Source organism: Grammomys surdaster, unplaced genomic scaffold (assembly GCF_004785775.1).
Source record: "Grammomys surdaster isolate TR1022 unplaced genomic scaffold, NIH_TR_1.0 125953, whole genome shotgun sequence".
Lineage (NCBI taxonomy): Eukaryota > Metazoa > Chordata > Mammalia > Rodentia > Muridae > Grammomys > Grammomys surdaster.
The window spans coordinates 1,294,049-1,311,068 of record NW_021620773.1 but is presented as its reverse complement, the minus strand read 5'-3'; the positions used below and the strand labels follow the sequence as shown (position 1 = coordinate 1,311,068).

Below are 17,020 nucleotides of genomic sequence, written 5' to 3'. Positions count from 1 at the left end.
ATCTATCTATCTATCTATCTATCTATCTATCTATCTATCTATCTATCTATGAATTTGGAAAGGAATGAGTGGAGCAGAGGTTGTTAAGGAGGAGTAGATAGGAGAAATTAGGGGAAGATATGATCAAAATATGTTGTATGCATGTATAAAATTGTCAAAGAATAAGTACTGTGATGGATATTCTTGGATATCAACTTAACTATGCCTGGAATTAACTAAAATTCAAGCAGCTGGGTACACCTGTGAGGGATTTTTCTTAACTGAAACACTCAAAGTGGGAAGACCCACCCTATATCTGGATCTTTTGAGGGAGAAAAATCCATCATAAATCCGGGCCACAGCTGGTGGCAGCCTATATAAAGGCCATGGAGAATGGAAGTGCTTGCTCTTTGCTGTTTGCCCTCACTCTCTGTGGGTAGTTCTTTCCTTCGTTGGTATCAGAGCCTTCTTTGGGATTCTGAAGACAAACTCAGACAACCATTTCATGGACTGAACAACTACTGGATTCTTGGCTTTTCCATCTGGAGACAGCCATGGTTGGCATGAAGGAAGAAAATTCTCCCTCCTTAGCAGATGAGTCCAACCCCCACCACCTGAAATATTGCCCCTTTTACCTTTGTCTGAGAAAATTGTTCTTCGTTGTCTGCTAAGTCATTAGTGACTTTCTTTGAAGGATATGACAAACTTGGCAATACTAATATCCCTCAGGATCCACCTAAATTACTGTTAGACTTATAACCAGGTATAAGGCTAAGAGGGGATATCTTATCCCCTTATGTCTTATCAAGTAGATAAGTCTAGTTCATGAGAAGATGTTTTATACTACTAATGAGTGTGATAATTCACTCACTCCAGATGTCTGAAGAATGTGTGTTAGAATGGATTTCAGGGCTGTGGGATAATGGTAAAAGGAATATAAAATAGCATAGTTTATTGATAATTCTGCACATTATACAGGGACCACGCAGAAGTGGACAGCAGCAGCATTATAACCGCTTTCTGACACAGCCCTGAAATACACCATCAAAGGGAAATCTTCATAGTGGGCAGAACTTTGGGCAGTACACATGGTCTTACATTCTGTTTGGAAGAAGAACTGGACAGATGTGCGACTGTTCACCTATTCATGGCCTGTAACCAATGGACTTGCTGGATAATCAGGGACTTGGAAAGGCCATGATTTGAAAAATGATTGGAAGAAATTTGTGGATAAATCTCTCCTAATGGGCCAAGGGTGTGAAGATACTTGTGTTCTTCAGCAGAGGAGTTCAACAATCAAGTAAATAAGATGACCCATTCTGTGGATATCTCCTTTCCCTAGCCATCAGTACCATTGTCCAATGGTCCCATGAACAAAGTGGCCATGGTGGCAGAGATGGAAGTTATGCATGGATTTGACAATGTGAACTCCCACTCACCAAGCTGACCTGGCTACAGCTGCTGCTAGATTGGCAGGTAGGCCAACAGCAGAGACCAAGACTGAGACTTAGGTATGTCATTCTTTCCAGGGTGACATCGTGGTAGGTTGACTACATTGCACCATTTCCTCTGTAGAAAGAACAACACTGTGTCTTTATTGGAATGGATATTTATTCTGGTTATGTATCTGCCTTTACTGCATGTAATATTTCTGCCAAAACTACCACCTGTGGAATTATAGAATGTAACATCCACTGTTATGGTATTCTACACAGTATTGCTTCTGGCCAAGGAACTCACTTCGCAGCCAAAGAAGTGTGACAGTTGGCCCATGATCACATAATCCACTGGTCTTAGCATATTCTCCTTCATCCTGAAATAGGTAGCCTGATTGAACAATGGAATGGCCTTTGAAGACATAGAGGGTCAATTAGATAACATTAGCCTGAGGGTGGGAAGAGTTCTCCAGAATGTGGTATATGGTGTAAATCATCATGCTACATATGGTATGGCTTCTTCCTTAACCAGGATCCATGGATACAGAAATTAAGGGGTGGAAGAGGAAGTGGTCCCACTCACTATCACTCATAAAGAACCACTAGACATTTTTTTCTTCCTGTTCCTACAACCTTAAGTTCTCTGTCCTACAAGCTTTGGTTACAGATCAGGGAGCACTCCTTCAGGAGACATAATAAACCTTCCATTGAACTAGAGACTCAGATTCCTCCCTAACTACTTTGGGTTTTTGATGCCCTTAAACCAAGGAGTAACCGTGTCCAGATTACCCAGGGGAGATTGGATTGGTTCTCCACAATGGAGGTAAAAAAGATTATGGGTAGAGTGACAGGAGATCCTTTGGGCAACTCTTGGTGTACACACACACACACACACACACACACACACACACACACACACGCGAGAGAGAGAGAGAGAGAGAGAGAGAGAGAGAGAGAGAGATATTTCATTCTTTCAGTTCTGTTTCTCTAGTCAACTTTGACTAATACAAACATATTTTAAAAATGATAAAAGGTACAAAATCAGAATCATCTAAACAGCTTAATGAATAAACAGTCCCATGTCTGACGGATCATTTAACGGATCATCTAACTGACCAGATAATGGATCATCTAACTGATCACGTCGTATCACACAATCTATTAATTTTTCTACTTACTGGCTACTGAATCTCATCACCCAAAGATTATTTTCATAATTTCAAAAACTCTAACAAGAATGTTTATCTGCTAATCAATCTGCACCACGTGAAAACTCACATGGAACCTAAAGAGACAATTAGTAGCAGAAATAAAAGTAGCTATGTAGAAATAGAAAGTAGCTGTAAAGACATAATACAGATAAAAAAAAATCAAATATCCCCAAAGCACAGTAATCTAGAGTCATTTTCAATATGGCTATAAGGGGATACACAGAAAAATATCCTCTAGATACATAGAAATATATAGTCTTAGCATTTTATTAAAAGTGTAAACAATAATTAACACAAAGTGATGAACTGTGTCATCCAGATAAGAAGCTATGTTTTGTATATTCTACTTCAGTAGAGAATTGTGCACATTTGTTTCAGTTCCTTCTCTTTAAGTACTTAAAATGAGGCTGGCTTCTGAGGGGCTCCTGAAAATTCACTAATTGTTATGTTACTGTCTGCAGTATTATTGTAAGAATTCCCCTTCTTAGCCCTCTAGAAACTCCTGTATCTCTGAGAAAACAACCAGTGTAAAGTCTAATGCTTGACATTCCATAGCTTTTCTTCCAAGGAGTATCTTTAACCCATTTAATCCATGTATGCACTAACTTAGTTATGTGTTCACCGTGACAATTTTCTAAGTACACAGTTGGATAGTGGGGAATATGGAGGAAGGTGACAAAGAGGCTGACCTAAGGGTTTGTGCACGTGATTTCTTTGTCTTAGCTGTGACAACAAGGTATATATGATGTTTAATGAGTTGAAGTGATGAGATTTCTCAGATAATATATATGAGTACTGTAATAAATATTCAAAGATAAGAATGACTAGTTCACATGAAGTAATATTTAATGAGGCTTCGTTAGGTGGCTGATGGCTTCTCAGCAAGCAAGAATCCAGAGGTATTTGTGAGATGGAAGAGCAGGAGCTTGGCAAAGTGGGAAGGATTCAGGTCTTGAATCAGAAATGATGGAGATGAAACTGTAAAGCTTCTGGACTTGTGGGATGGGTCAATCACAATAGTTCCTGCTATCCAATGATGAGGGCCTGTGTTCAGTCCCCAGCACCTAGAACACCCATGTATGTGCTTGGTGTGACAGTGCACATCTGTAACCCCAATTTTAGGCAAGTAAAGATGTGAGTATCTCCAGAGCTCACTGGCCAGATGATGGTCTTGCCAAGCTGGTGAGCTCTGGCTTCAGTTAGAGACACTCTCAAAACTATGGTGGAGGATGACTGAGGAAGACACCCAGCCTTAACCTCTGACCTTTATATGCATGCTAACACACACACACACACACACACACACACACACTTATCCACACAGATGTATGGATATGTACACAGACACCAACAAAAACCATGTACATCTTCCATGTATTGATCCCCAAGTAAAATGATAATGGCTTTTACCTTACAATGTCAAGCAAGTACTTTATGTAAATATATTCAAAACACAATAATGACAGCAATACTATTTGTACCACTTCTTTATCTTTTGTGACCTGGTTAGGAGGAGAAGAGAGAGAAGAAGCGAATTAAATAAAACAGGGATGGGAAACGTTGGCTGAGGGAAAAGTTTGAATTCAGGGATATATTGGGAAGTAGACTAATGAAGACGTATTGAAAAAAAAACATTGGTTGCTATGGTTACAGCAGTCATCACATTTACTTAGCACCCTAAATGCAGCCTGCCTTCCACATTTCCTTGAGGGTAAGAAAACAGATGGTTTTCTGTAGTATATTGCTTAAAGCAAGATGTGCTACTAAGTGGATCAAGTGAACTCTTTTATCAAATTACTAGTCCTTTGTCCACCTCTGAGGAAATGAATTTATAGTCAAATTCAAGTGATGTTCTGGGTTCAAAGGACTATAGAATTTTCATCATTTCTTCATGACACACCTCTTGAAATTTCATCTTGAGCAATCCACCTACCCTGATGTTGCCTCGGCGTCCTTGGTATAAAATGGTACTCAATAAGATGAAATAAATTATTTTCCAGCACTAAATGTTTATAAGTGTAAACACTAGTAAAAATGAGGCCCATGGAGGATGTATAATTGAAGTATACTCAAAAGTGTCTGGATCTGGAGTTGGAGAGATGGCACAGCAGGTAAGAGCACTGGCTACTCTTCCAGAGGACCAGGGTTCAATTCCCAGTCCCTACATGGTAACTTACAACCACCTGTAACTTTATCCCCAACAGATTACACCCTATTCTGACCCTCTACAGATACCAGGCACATACATGGTGCACAGACATACATGCAGACAAAATATCCATACACATTAAATAAACACATTAAAACTAATGTCAGAACACCAGTTTCATGCTTGTTTGCTGTAGCTAGGCATTAATAGCTCAAATTCAAGAGAGGAAAAAGTAGACACAAAACATAGCTATCACTTCAATTGCACGAAATTGTGCCAGATGAGGGAGGTGGTACCCCTCAATTAGACAACATCTAGGTTCATTGAACTGGAGATTAATGAGGAAGGCGTAAAGGTAATGGATGTAAAATGTTATTATATTGTGCCTGTGTAATCAGGATGCCTAGAAGGAAGAAGGACATCCTATAAAGACCTGGTTTCCCCCACACAACAATCTAAACTATTGAAACAATGCTCCAGAGACTTGGAATTTCTCTGCACAAAATCTCATGCTGGGAGAAGGAAAAGGTTGGATCCTGGTGCCTTCCAGAGAGAGAGAGGGAGCTTGTCTCCTGGAAGGGGATATCACAACACCTTTTCAGATTGCCTGGTAAGGAAGACAGACTGGGTCATTGATGGGCAGAATCGAGACTGCTTAATTATACATATCACTCTTCCTTCCATTTGAGATTTACCCTCATTTCAGAACCCTGAAGATGGACTTGGAAGTGGGAGGGGAGGAGGGGGCGTAACTGGAACTTTTTATCTCTTTCCCCAGTGTGGCCACCTTGAATCTGCTTTTACTGATTTCAGCTATTGCTTGTTTGTTTATCTGGCTTACTATGTCCAGTTGGCTGAACATGACTTACAGGGGCTGCCCAGTCCCAGTCTCTGACCTTCAACAACTCCAGCAACACATGGTTTTGCTAAAAGCCTTAATGGGATCTGGTGTGTGTCTTACAGAGATCTTACAGTATAAGGTCCAAACTTCATATCATGGTACACGTAGGCCCTTGGAAGTTTGGCTTATTATTATTAATTATCATTGCTAATGTCTCATCTTGCTCTCACAATTCTCAAACTCTGATTCCAACTCTACCAAATACCTTATCAGTCTTCAAAGATCTATTCATCCATCACCGTGCTCATAGTGATTGAGAACATCCCCAAGCGCCAGGTACTTGGCTGGCCATGGGGACACTAGTGATCAAAATAAATGTTCTCTCCCAAGGTTCTTACAGCTGATTCTGAACAAGTATCGTGACCTTTCAAAATGTCACAGAATTAATTAGGGGACAACAGAGAATAAAAACACAGGTCTTTATTATCTTAAAGCATCTTAGGCATTTGGTTTTTTTTTTTTTAACAGAACAGTGATTAAAAAAATACAACTTCTACTAATTACAATGTATCTAATTTTCAGAGGAGGGCAGCAAGTAATTTTAGGAAAAGTGAAGTGGATTGCAGCAGTGAAAGCATCCACAGAGTCTCTGGGATGGGAAGATGGACAAGGATGAGGCCATGCAGTAAGCAATTCCAGAATAATACCGTTCAATATGATCTGAATGACAACACTGGATGTATTCTAAACGGCTTGTTCTCTGTTACACCTAATGAACTTGGGTTTTCGGGGTTTTGTTGTTTGCTTGTTTTCTGGGTTTTTGAGACTCGCAAACTCTCCACATGGCTAAGGATGACCTGTAATTTCCGATCCTTCTCCTTCTGCCTTTTGTTCTCAGTGGTGGGATTAGAGGTGTGTGCCACCACATGCAGTTATAGGATGCCAGAAATTAAATTTTGGGCTTTGTACATACAAAGCAAACATCCAGCCAACTGAACATTATATCTCAACTTTAATTTTCTCTGCTGTCAGGATGAGTTTCAATTTCCTGGCTATATAAAAATTAGCAGGAGGTGAGGATTTTTAACTAACATGTAGCCCGTGCCTGTAGTACTGACTCCTGGTCTCTCTCTGGTTATACAGTGAGACAAGCATCCCAGTATTTTTACTTAAAAGGAAATTGGAATTTTGTCATTTTGAAAAAACTTTTTGACTGTAGGATAGTAAAGTTTATAAATAGCATTATTCTGATCCAGTGATAGGTCTAGTATTAGTGGAAGAAAAATGAAGAATATAGCATCAGAATAAAAAATCATTTAAAAAATTTAAGTACTCACATAAACATAATAACAATTGATAAGATATATTTATTTACATGCAACTCAATGGGGACATTTGATACTCTGAAAGGCTGGCACCAGGAACAAGATATTGCTCTCAGTTTTCAATTCAAGGTCTACTCACTTACATACTACTTGGCAAATCATGTGTCATAAAATAATCTATTAAAATATTTTATACCCAGCTCAATATGTCATATGAACATGCGTCTCTTTTTCTTGTGTCTTGTAAGAATCTTTAAATGCTTTAGGAGATGGTTGCTGCTATAAATGTTTATTTAGTAGAAGGTTAAATAAGTAAATGTTCAAAATGTAATTTTATTGAAAGAAAAAAAAAGAGTTGTTAGGTCAGTGAGGGGGCTCAGCAGGTTGAGGGCCTTGCTGCCAAGCCCGATGACTTGGGTTTAAGCAAAGAAGAGAATCAATTTCTACAAGTTGTCCTGTTACTTCCACTCATGCATGTATACGTTCATGTGCATAGATACACATACATATGAAATGAATAGATAAATAAATAGATAAATAAGTAAATAAATAAATGTTTTATAGGAATTATTTTCCTCATTTACATTCCCAATGGCTTCTGGCTAGGCATGGGAAATCTACATGTAAAGATACAAAGTATTTGTTTTCATAGTGATTTAAAAGTTCAATTAAACAGACCAACTAAACGTTGAAATGTGAACATTTTTGTCAGTAAGTAGTGATCTTCATTAAATTCTATGTAACTGAATATAAACTAGCAGTTTTTCTCTCCTGTCACAAAAATGGTCGCCTAGGGTATACTGTGCTCGTCGGTGTGAGCCTCCCTAAGGTCATTAATTTTTCTGTGTTAGTTTAGAGACAACCAGATTGCTTTATGTATGACAGGTAGTTGATACGATGATCTATAAAATGAAATCACTTTTTATACATAACAAATACACATTTCCAATGTTTTCTTTGCTATTTAATAACGAACTTTAAGAGAGAAAAGTGACGATTCCTTTTGTTAACCCATGTGGTCCTCTCTGAAGATACTCATCAATTTTCTTTTCAAGTAACAAAGAACTCTTCAGAATTCTATTGCCATCCCAGGATGATTTTTGTGGGCATAAGATTGCTTTATTCCTTTATTTAGCTCTTATTTTAGATCTCTTCCTTGGCCCAAAACGTTCTTCTACTATTATTTATCTCGACTTTAAAATTAAATATAAACTTGCACAGAGAAAGTTTTTGGTGACTATTTGTATAATAAGAATAAAGATATATGGATCTGAGGCTTCAGGGAAGAAAAATGATTTCCTGGAATGGACTGTCTTAGTTTTTTAGGAAAGATCTTGGAAAGGACTTTAGATATATGAGAAAGAATGCTCTAGAGACACGCTGATGGATGTGTCTCCTAACACAATGATCATGTGTCCTTACGTGTTTGTTCATTTTATTGACTCCTTCACATCTAATCTCGCCTTTCCAAGCTTTTATAGGATGTGGGTGATGGATCTCTCTGTTGGATTCCTATTTCTACCCGTTTTTACTTCCTTCTTTCTAGAAAACCCTACAGTTGCAATTTCAATTCATAGATGTACGGCTCGGAATACAACATTTTTTTTCTGGAGCAGATTTTGATCTGCATTAATGTTTGTTTTTTTATTAAAAATATAAATAAAAAATGTAAAATTGTTTCATGAACAGCTATGGTGGTGGTACATACATGTACTGTCAGAACTTAGAATGCAGAGGCAGGAGATCATGACTGCAAAGTCAGCCTGGGTTTTATAGTGAGTTTATTAGAATAATATGACAATATATATAATATATAGAAATAATACATCAAAATATATAAAATAATAACTATGAGAATTTATTAAAATAACTAAATTGTGTCAAAAATTCAGGATCCTGAAAGCAATGACTACTTTGAAAAGGACCTGTTGATATAAAAAAAACTTGTAATTAATTATAACGAAAAAATCCACTATGAGGCTGACTTAGTTAGGGTTTTACTGCTGTGAACAGACTCCATGACCAAGGTAAGTTTTATAAAGGACAACATTTAATTGGGGCTGCCTTACAGTTCAGAAGTTCAGTCTACTATCATCTAGGTGGGAGCATGGCAGCATCTAGGCAGGCATGGTGCAGGAAGAGTTGAGAATTCTACATCATCTGGAGGCTGCTAGCAGAACACTGGCTTCTAGGAAGCTAGGCCAAGGGTCTTAAAGCCAAAACCCACAGTGACACACCTACTCCAACAAGGCCACATCTCCAAACAGTGATACTCCCTGAGCTAAGCAATATACAAACCATCACAGAGGCTTTTGGAAAAGGCACTAAACTTACATTTCACTTGTTGGTTTCTTACTGCTGAGCCTGAACATATGGATAGAATATGCTTCCAACAGTATTCTTGAAATGTGTAGAGTTAACCAAACATTGGTACTCTGCAAACATTTGCTGACCAAATAGCGAACCATGATAGAAGACTTCTTAGTCAAAGGAAATAACTTTGCAACTGCAGCTCAACAACACTCACTGTCTACATTTGTAGAATTCTAACTGTCAGAGCTCTAAAACTTGTGGTGGTTATTGTTAAGAGAGTCTGTGTGATTGAAGGAAAGACCATCCAAAGACTGCCCCACCTGGGAATCCATCCCATATGAAGTCACCAAACCCAGACACTATTGTGGATGCCAAGAAGTACATGCTGACAGGAGCCTGATATAGCTGTCTGCTGAGAGGCTCTGCCAGAGACTGACAAATACAGAAGCAAATACTCACAGCCAACCATTGGACCCAATGGGGTCCCCAATGGAAGAGTTAGAGAAAGGACTGAAGTAGCTGAATAGGTTTGCAACCCTATAGGAAGAACAATAGCATCAACCAACCAGATCCCCCAGAGCTCCCAGGGACTAAATCACCAACCAAAGAGTATACATGTAGGGACCCATGGCTCCAGCGGCATATGTAGCAGAGGATGGCCTTGTCGGGCATCAATAGGAGGAGAGGCCCTTGGTCATGTGAAAGCTTGATGCCCCAGTGCAGGGGAGTTTGAGGGCGGTGAGGCAGGAGTGGGTAGGTGGGTAAGGGAATACCCTCATAGAAGCAGGAGAGGGGTGATGGGATAGGGGGATTTGGGGAGGGGGAAACAGGAAAGGGGATAACATTTGAAATGTAAATAAGGAAAATATCCAATAAAGAAAAAGGAAAAAAAAAGTGATAAGTTTGTTATCAACAAAACGTTTAAAATGTCAAAGACTGTGAGGTGCCTGTCTGAGAATCAGGATCTTGCTTTTGATTTCCCTTTGTTACTTTTTAAATTAAAGATTTATTTATTTTATGTATGTGAGGACACTGTTGCTGTCTTTAGATACACCTACGAAGGCATCAGATGCCATTACAGATTGTTGTGAGCCACCGTGTGGTTGCTGGGAATTGAACTCAGGACCTCTGAAAGAGCAGTCAGTACTCTTAATCACTGAGCCATCTTCCCAGTACTTCCCTTTGTTTCTTAAAGAATATGTTGAAACAATGAACCCCAATGACTGAAAATGTGACAATGCTGAGACACTCAGTTCTCACACAAGTCTGTAACAACAACTGCTTTAAATACCGCCTCAGGAAAATACCCATAGAAAGAAAGCCATGGAAAGAGTTATTCTGAATTTATAATTTTTTAAAAATAAACTGTTGTCTCTATTAAACATCAATTTTTGTAAAATGTTAAGACAAACTAAATGTATCAACATAACCTGATGGTAAAAAGTAAAATGGTCCCACTTTAAAATTAATAAATCAAAACAAGTTAGTAATTGAACCCGAGAGCAAGTCGATAATTTCTCTTCTGTAATTCTATGGCAGACAGACAGCTTTATAAAAGTGAATTGAAAGAACTCACTTTTTTTAAAAAACAAAATTTATGCTTCATTTAAGTGTATGACAAGAAAGTAGTTAAGTAAATGGATAACATGTGTAGATGCTGTGGATTTTGGCCAACAAGATGATTCAGTAGGTAAAGACACTTGTAGTGCCAGCCTGGGAATATGAATTAGATCCACGGACCCCATGACGGGGTAGAAAAGAACCAACTCCACAGAATTGTCCTCTGACCTCTGTAAGTGCCTGTCATGGTACATGTATATACACTGTATGCCTATGTGGGCACACACACACACACACACACACATGCAGACATACTCACAAACACACTAATAATTTAAAAATCTAAAACAATAAAGGCCATCCATTGAGACAAACTAGCATGGAACAAAATCAGTGTCAAAATAAAAATTCAGTGTAATCATAATTATTTTAATGCATTCAGAGCAGAAACAGGAAACCAAAACATTTACATAATTGGTAGCGCTGTTGATTGCTTTATTTCTATTCTGTTTTTACTGCTGTCAAAAGTTTCAATACTGTATCATTTTGTAGTTGAAAAATACATATCATGAAAAAAAATAATTCTACTATGGAGAATTCTCTTTTGATCCTTTGTCACCCGTGTACTGTAACCATGTACATTACATGGAAGCTTCCAAAATCATGGGCTGTTTCAGATCAAACCACGTTGCATCAGCATACATTTCAGGTTTGACTTGTGAAATAAAATCACTTTAAAATTCAGCATCACTCACGGAGAAACTGGCACCGCATATAGGTTACATGTATTTTGTAAAAGAAAAGTCTTCCCATCTGGAGCAGCATGCAAAAGCTACTTTGCTGTCCGTGCACCTGCTAATGTTACTGATGCCATATTAGGTGCCCAAGTTATATTACTAGGTAATCAAATACCACGTTTGCGGAAACTTAGAGTTTAAGTTCTACGGCTCTATAGAATTTATTCTAATAGTGTGGGCAATGATTGGTCTTAAACATCACCAGCGGTCAAAGAGAAGTTGGAAGGTTTATTACTTACTGTGGTAGCACAGTGGATATCTTTCCATACTGTGGCTTCCCTGGAGAGATCAGAGACTTCAAATAAATTATCAAGAATCACTTCCCCAATCATGTCGTGTCTGGAAAATCTGTCAAAATCATATATACTAAAGTGTAGTTTGCGGTTGCTTAGCTGATCATAAACCACCGGAAACTGAAACAGCTCATCAAACAGAGGGTTTAAAGTCTTCCGGTGCACGCGGGTCTGAAATTTCTTCTTCCTATCTGGAAGAAGATAGATCTTCACATAAGGATCAGAAGTCCCTGTGAAATCTTTAGCTGGGAGATCTAAAGCTTTGATAATTTTAACAACTAGGAGTTCGTTTTCATAATCGTACTGGAGCGCAAAGTTCAGTTTCCCACAGGTTTTGACGTCGTCTTTTCTGTTGCCCTCGGAGTCAACTGATTTCTGCTTGTAGAGTTCTGGTTTTATCCTCCCGATGCTGGTTCTTGTTTCTCCTCTTTGTAAGACAGGTTCAGTGCCCACGCTAAAGTCGACACTGGAGACGTTCATTTGCCTTGGTAGGTGTCTCCTGAAGGAATTGTGGCTGTACACACACATACACACATACACAAAATAATTTAGGTTAGTCATTTCTGAGGTAGTTTGGAACTGATATATATACCCACCCCAACCACTAGGATCAGGAGAAAAATGTCATTGTCCTTGTGTAGGATTAGTATACCTATGTCTGTGTCAGCACTGTCTCAACTCAAATGATGCAAAAAGAGCTACCTTGAAAAACTGGAATGACAGTTGTCAAAAAGTCTAAAGATGGATAATCAAAACACACAGATATTCAGTGTATAAAGGTTTGGCTGTTTTTTCCCCCATAAACGCATCATTAAACACCGTGGTGAAGAAACAGGATTCTCAACATGTCCTACCATCCTTCTCCCAAAATCAAGCAAATTCGTCATTTTCTCCCTATTGATGTCAGAGCCACTCCCCCTCCTAAAATCTCTAACAGCACTAAATCATGTGTTGTATTAAGTAACCGTGAAAATACTTAAAAATATTCATATATGCTTTATATAACATTTTACTTAAACATTATATATAACCTACTTATATATACTAAACTTCAAAGATTACTTAGTTGCAATATCTTAAGGTATATTTTTGGAGGGTTTCCTCTCCACTTCCTTAAATAGCTATCTATATAGGAAATGGCATAAGGATGCTGAATTTGTAAGCTAAATTATAACTATTCCATGGTGTAAAATACCTAATTAAGTATGTTATTGAAGGATATTTTGTAATATATATCCAATATATAAAAATATGTATTGAAAATAGCAACATAAATATTGTAACAATATATGTTATATGATAATGACTAAATCAAATTCTGGCCATAATTGAAAAAATATTTATATAGAAAGAAAGATACTAGACATCTTAGGTCTGATAAAATGGCTATTAATTAAAACTATAGTTAATTTGAAACTCACCATTTTAGTTTCTGTAACTGAATATGTAACATTTATATGAAATACTTTACTAAAACTTCAAGACTGTAAATCTTGAAGCAATCTGTCTTCTTAGACCTATCCCATTACAATTTATTAGGTATACAATGTAGTGAATAAATTTAAACCTATTCTAAAATAAGAGACCAACAGCCTAAATTATATTCAGAATAAGGTCAGAGATAATTTATAAAACAGGAGGAAACATTTCCCATAGGCTCCATTGTTGTTCTGAAGTGTTAAAGTGACCCACTATAATCCAATTTGCAAGCAGAGTCTAGGGTGCTAATCGCTACACAATGGGGCTAGCTTTAGCTTCTTGAGAAAGTTCATTAAGCATTAAAATCACTTCACTTGTCCAACAACTTTGATTCATATGAGCAGAACCTGAAAGAAGTTAATTATTGAATGTCCTAAGCTCATTTCGTAATTCCAAAGACTTTCGAATATAATAGCCTAATCCTTTTTTTTTTTTCCTCTCAAAATGTAGAAATGTCTTCTTTGTGCCTCAGATTTGATGTGCATGGCAGAGAAGCCTCTAATAGGACTCACTTCTACTGAGCCCCTTCTAATGGAATAAAAACTGTAGTGTTACGTTTTTATTCAAGTAGCAGTGCCCTAATTACAGGATAAATGGTGCACAGTCTAAGTCAGTTCAGCCAGTTGGTTAACAAAAGCATTCACGGCTACAATGTTGAACTGTCACCATGACAACAAACAGCTTCTCCCTCTTCCCCCTTTTCTCTTGGAATGACTTATTAGCAAGTGTTCAAACAATGAAAATGGGAACCAAAGCATCATTTACCCTTCAGATTTCCGAGACCCATGAAAATGTTCTGGGAGAGGTTCTGGGTTTTAAAGGACTATAACTGGACTCTGGTTGTCTTACACAGAAGCTAACTGAGTAAGTCATCAAGTGAATGTCCTCTACACTTCACTGCTTGATAGAAACCTGTCTCAGACTTCTCATGAGGTTGCTGATACTTTCTCTACATCCTTTATTCTACTGTGTTTTGGCATGGAATATTCCATTGTTCTTGTCTGCTGTTACCACATTACAGTTCAGAAATAAATGCCTCCTCACTGACTTGTCAGCTGAACACTTCTTCATGGCAATCTCCTGTTATTAGCCCTGTGTTGATAGTCAAATCATTCCCTTGAAACTCTATATTAGTCTCCTGGTCCTTAACACTTTGGAAACTTGTGTTCTAAATGCCACTTTATACACGTTTCTTCCCAAAGTTTGATCTCTAAGTTCAGCTCCCACAGGGATGTTTTATATCTTAATCACCATTATGCAAACAGTTTGATTCTGTCTCATTAACTGGAGATTATTCCTCAGCTCCAACTTTGAGCATACATCTGTTCAATATCTCCTACCTTTCTATGTTCTTTTGAGACAGACTGAACACTTGTCATCATGTAGAGAGAACTAGTGATGCAGAACCAGAAAGGAGTGTTTGTTATGAAGGAAAACAAGACAGCGACAGGTGGCAATGTGGTATGAGATGAGAGGACTGGCTGTTGTCCACTACTGTGTTAAAATATGGGGAGGGATGGGTTTGTTTCATCTTAAATTCTCAGGAACACTCCATTACCGAGGGAATCCAGGGCAGGAATTCGAAGCAGGAACTTGGAGGCAGGAATAGAAGCAGAAGCTATAGCAGAATGCTGTTTACTGGCTTGCTTCTTATGGATTGCCTAGTTTACTTTTTAATACAACTCAGGGCCACCTTTCCAGGAGTTGCATCCCCCCAAAAGCTTGGACCTTCCCACACTGATCATTAATCAAGAAAATTCCTTACAGACTTACTATACAGGTAGTCCAGATAGAGCCATTTGAAAGACTGAAGTTCCTTCTCCCAGGTAAGTCTAATTTGTGTCAAGTTTACAAAACAAACAAACCAATAAACATCCAACTATGACATTTGACTCCTTGTCAACCTGGCACACAAACACATCTGTATTCTATGGTAAACATTCCCTTCTTCAACCCTATGATCTCATATTAATACTAATATCACAATACAAAGCATAAATAGAATTAGAAATCCCACAGTATTTAAAAATTAAAACATTTTAAAAGTTTGGTCTCATTAAAACGTCTGAAATCTCTCAATTGTAGGTTCCTGTAAATGAAAAAATAAGTTGCATATTTTTTTATTCCAAGAATGAAGATAATCACAGGAGATAATCACAATCAAATCAAACCAAATCAAAATTCAAGTTCATAGGTATGAATAGAAGGACAGAAAGCCTTACAGGTAGAATGAATCGAGCAGGAGATAGACTATCAGGACTCTAAGATAAAATAGAATAGGTTGAATAAGCAAGGAATAGGAAAAAAATCAAATCACTAAAGAGAAACATGTGGAAAGGTAGGACTCCATAAAATGACCAAAGCATTGGATCATAGACATGAGGATTATAGGATTATGAGGGAGAAAAAACTCAAGTCAACTGCATAGAGCATACCATCAACAATATCATAGAAGAAAACTTCTCTAAATTAAGGAAAAACATACAGATACAGATAGAAGAACCACACAAAATCCCCCCCCAAAAGATCCTTGTAGTCTATCATAGTTAAATACTAAGTATACAGAACAAAAGAAATGTGTATTGAAAAGTACAAGAGAGAAAATGCGAGTCACATATAAAGGAAAAGTCATCAGGATAAAAGAAGATTTCTCAATGGAAACTTGGAAAACATGAAGTTTGGAGCAGTGCATGCTAAGATCTGAAAGACCACAAGCTTGATTAATGGCCAAGCTTGATTAATATATCTAGCAAAATATTCCCTCATGATTGAAGGAGAACCCAAAACTTTCCATGATATAAACAACCTAAAAATTATTTATATACAACAGACAAAACCTAAAGATAAGACAAGAAGCAATATTTCAGACCAAAAAGAGGAATGTGCATAACAGATATTGTGGAAAGAAATACAAAGTCATAAGTATTAAAGCATGAAGTACCACTGACAACAGAAACACCACCGCCAAAACCCAACAATATGATGATTACAATGAATACACACACTTCAATAATAACTTTCAATATTAATGGCCTCAATTCTCCTATCAAAAGACACAAGCTATATATTACAGAGCCATAGTAATGAAACAATATGTTACTGGAACAAAAACAGACATAATGATCAATGAATGAAACTGGAGACCCAAACATGAGTACAGATAACCCAGGCACTTATTATTTGACAAACCCCCCAAAACATAAGACAAAGAAAAAATATATATTCAGCAGCAAATGGTTCTATCGAAACTGGATGCTCACATGCCGAAGAATGAAATTAGACTTATATCTCTCAACTTTCACAAAAACTAGCTGCAAATGCATCAAAGATCTAAATGTCATGCCTGTAACCCTGAAACTGCTAGAAGAAACCATAGGCAGTGCCTACATGATTCAGGTGCAGGAAAGGACATTATGACTAGGACTCATATTTTGCCCAAGATATAAGGCCAAAAATTAACAAGTGGGACTTTATAAAACTAAAATCCTTTTTCACAGCTTAAAAAAAAATCAAGCAGGTGAAGATGAAATACATCAAATGAGAGAACAACACATCTGACAGAACATTCACTTCCAGAATATATAGAGGGCAGAGAGGTGGGGGGGGGAGAGAGAGAGAGAGAGAGAGAGAGAGAGAG

At 37.6% G+C, this 17,020-nt stretch overlaps 1 protein-coding gene across 1 annotated transcript in view; it reads right to left on the bottom strand.

Annotated features, from left to right (window-relative positions):
* The window catches only part of Syt10 (synaptotagmin 10), a 58,205-nt gene that overhangs the window by 17,210 nt on the left and 23,975 nt on the right, over window positions 1-17,020 (bottom strand). The window contains exon 3 of the mRNA XM_028753706.1: window positions 11,851-12,418. Coding sequence (XP_028609539.1) covers window positions 11,851-12,418 — 568 coding nt within the window. The remainder of the gene's footprint in view (window positions 1-11,850; window positions 12,419-17,020) is intronic.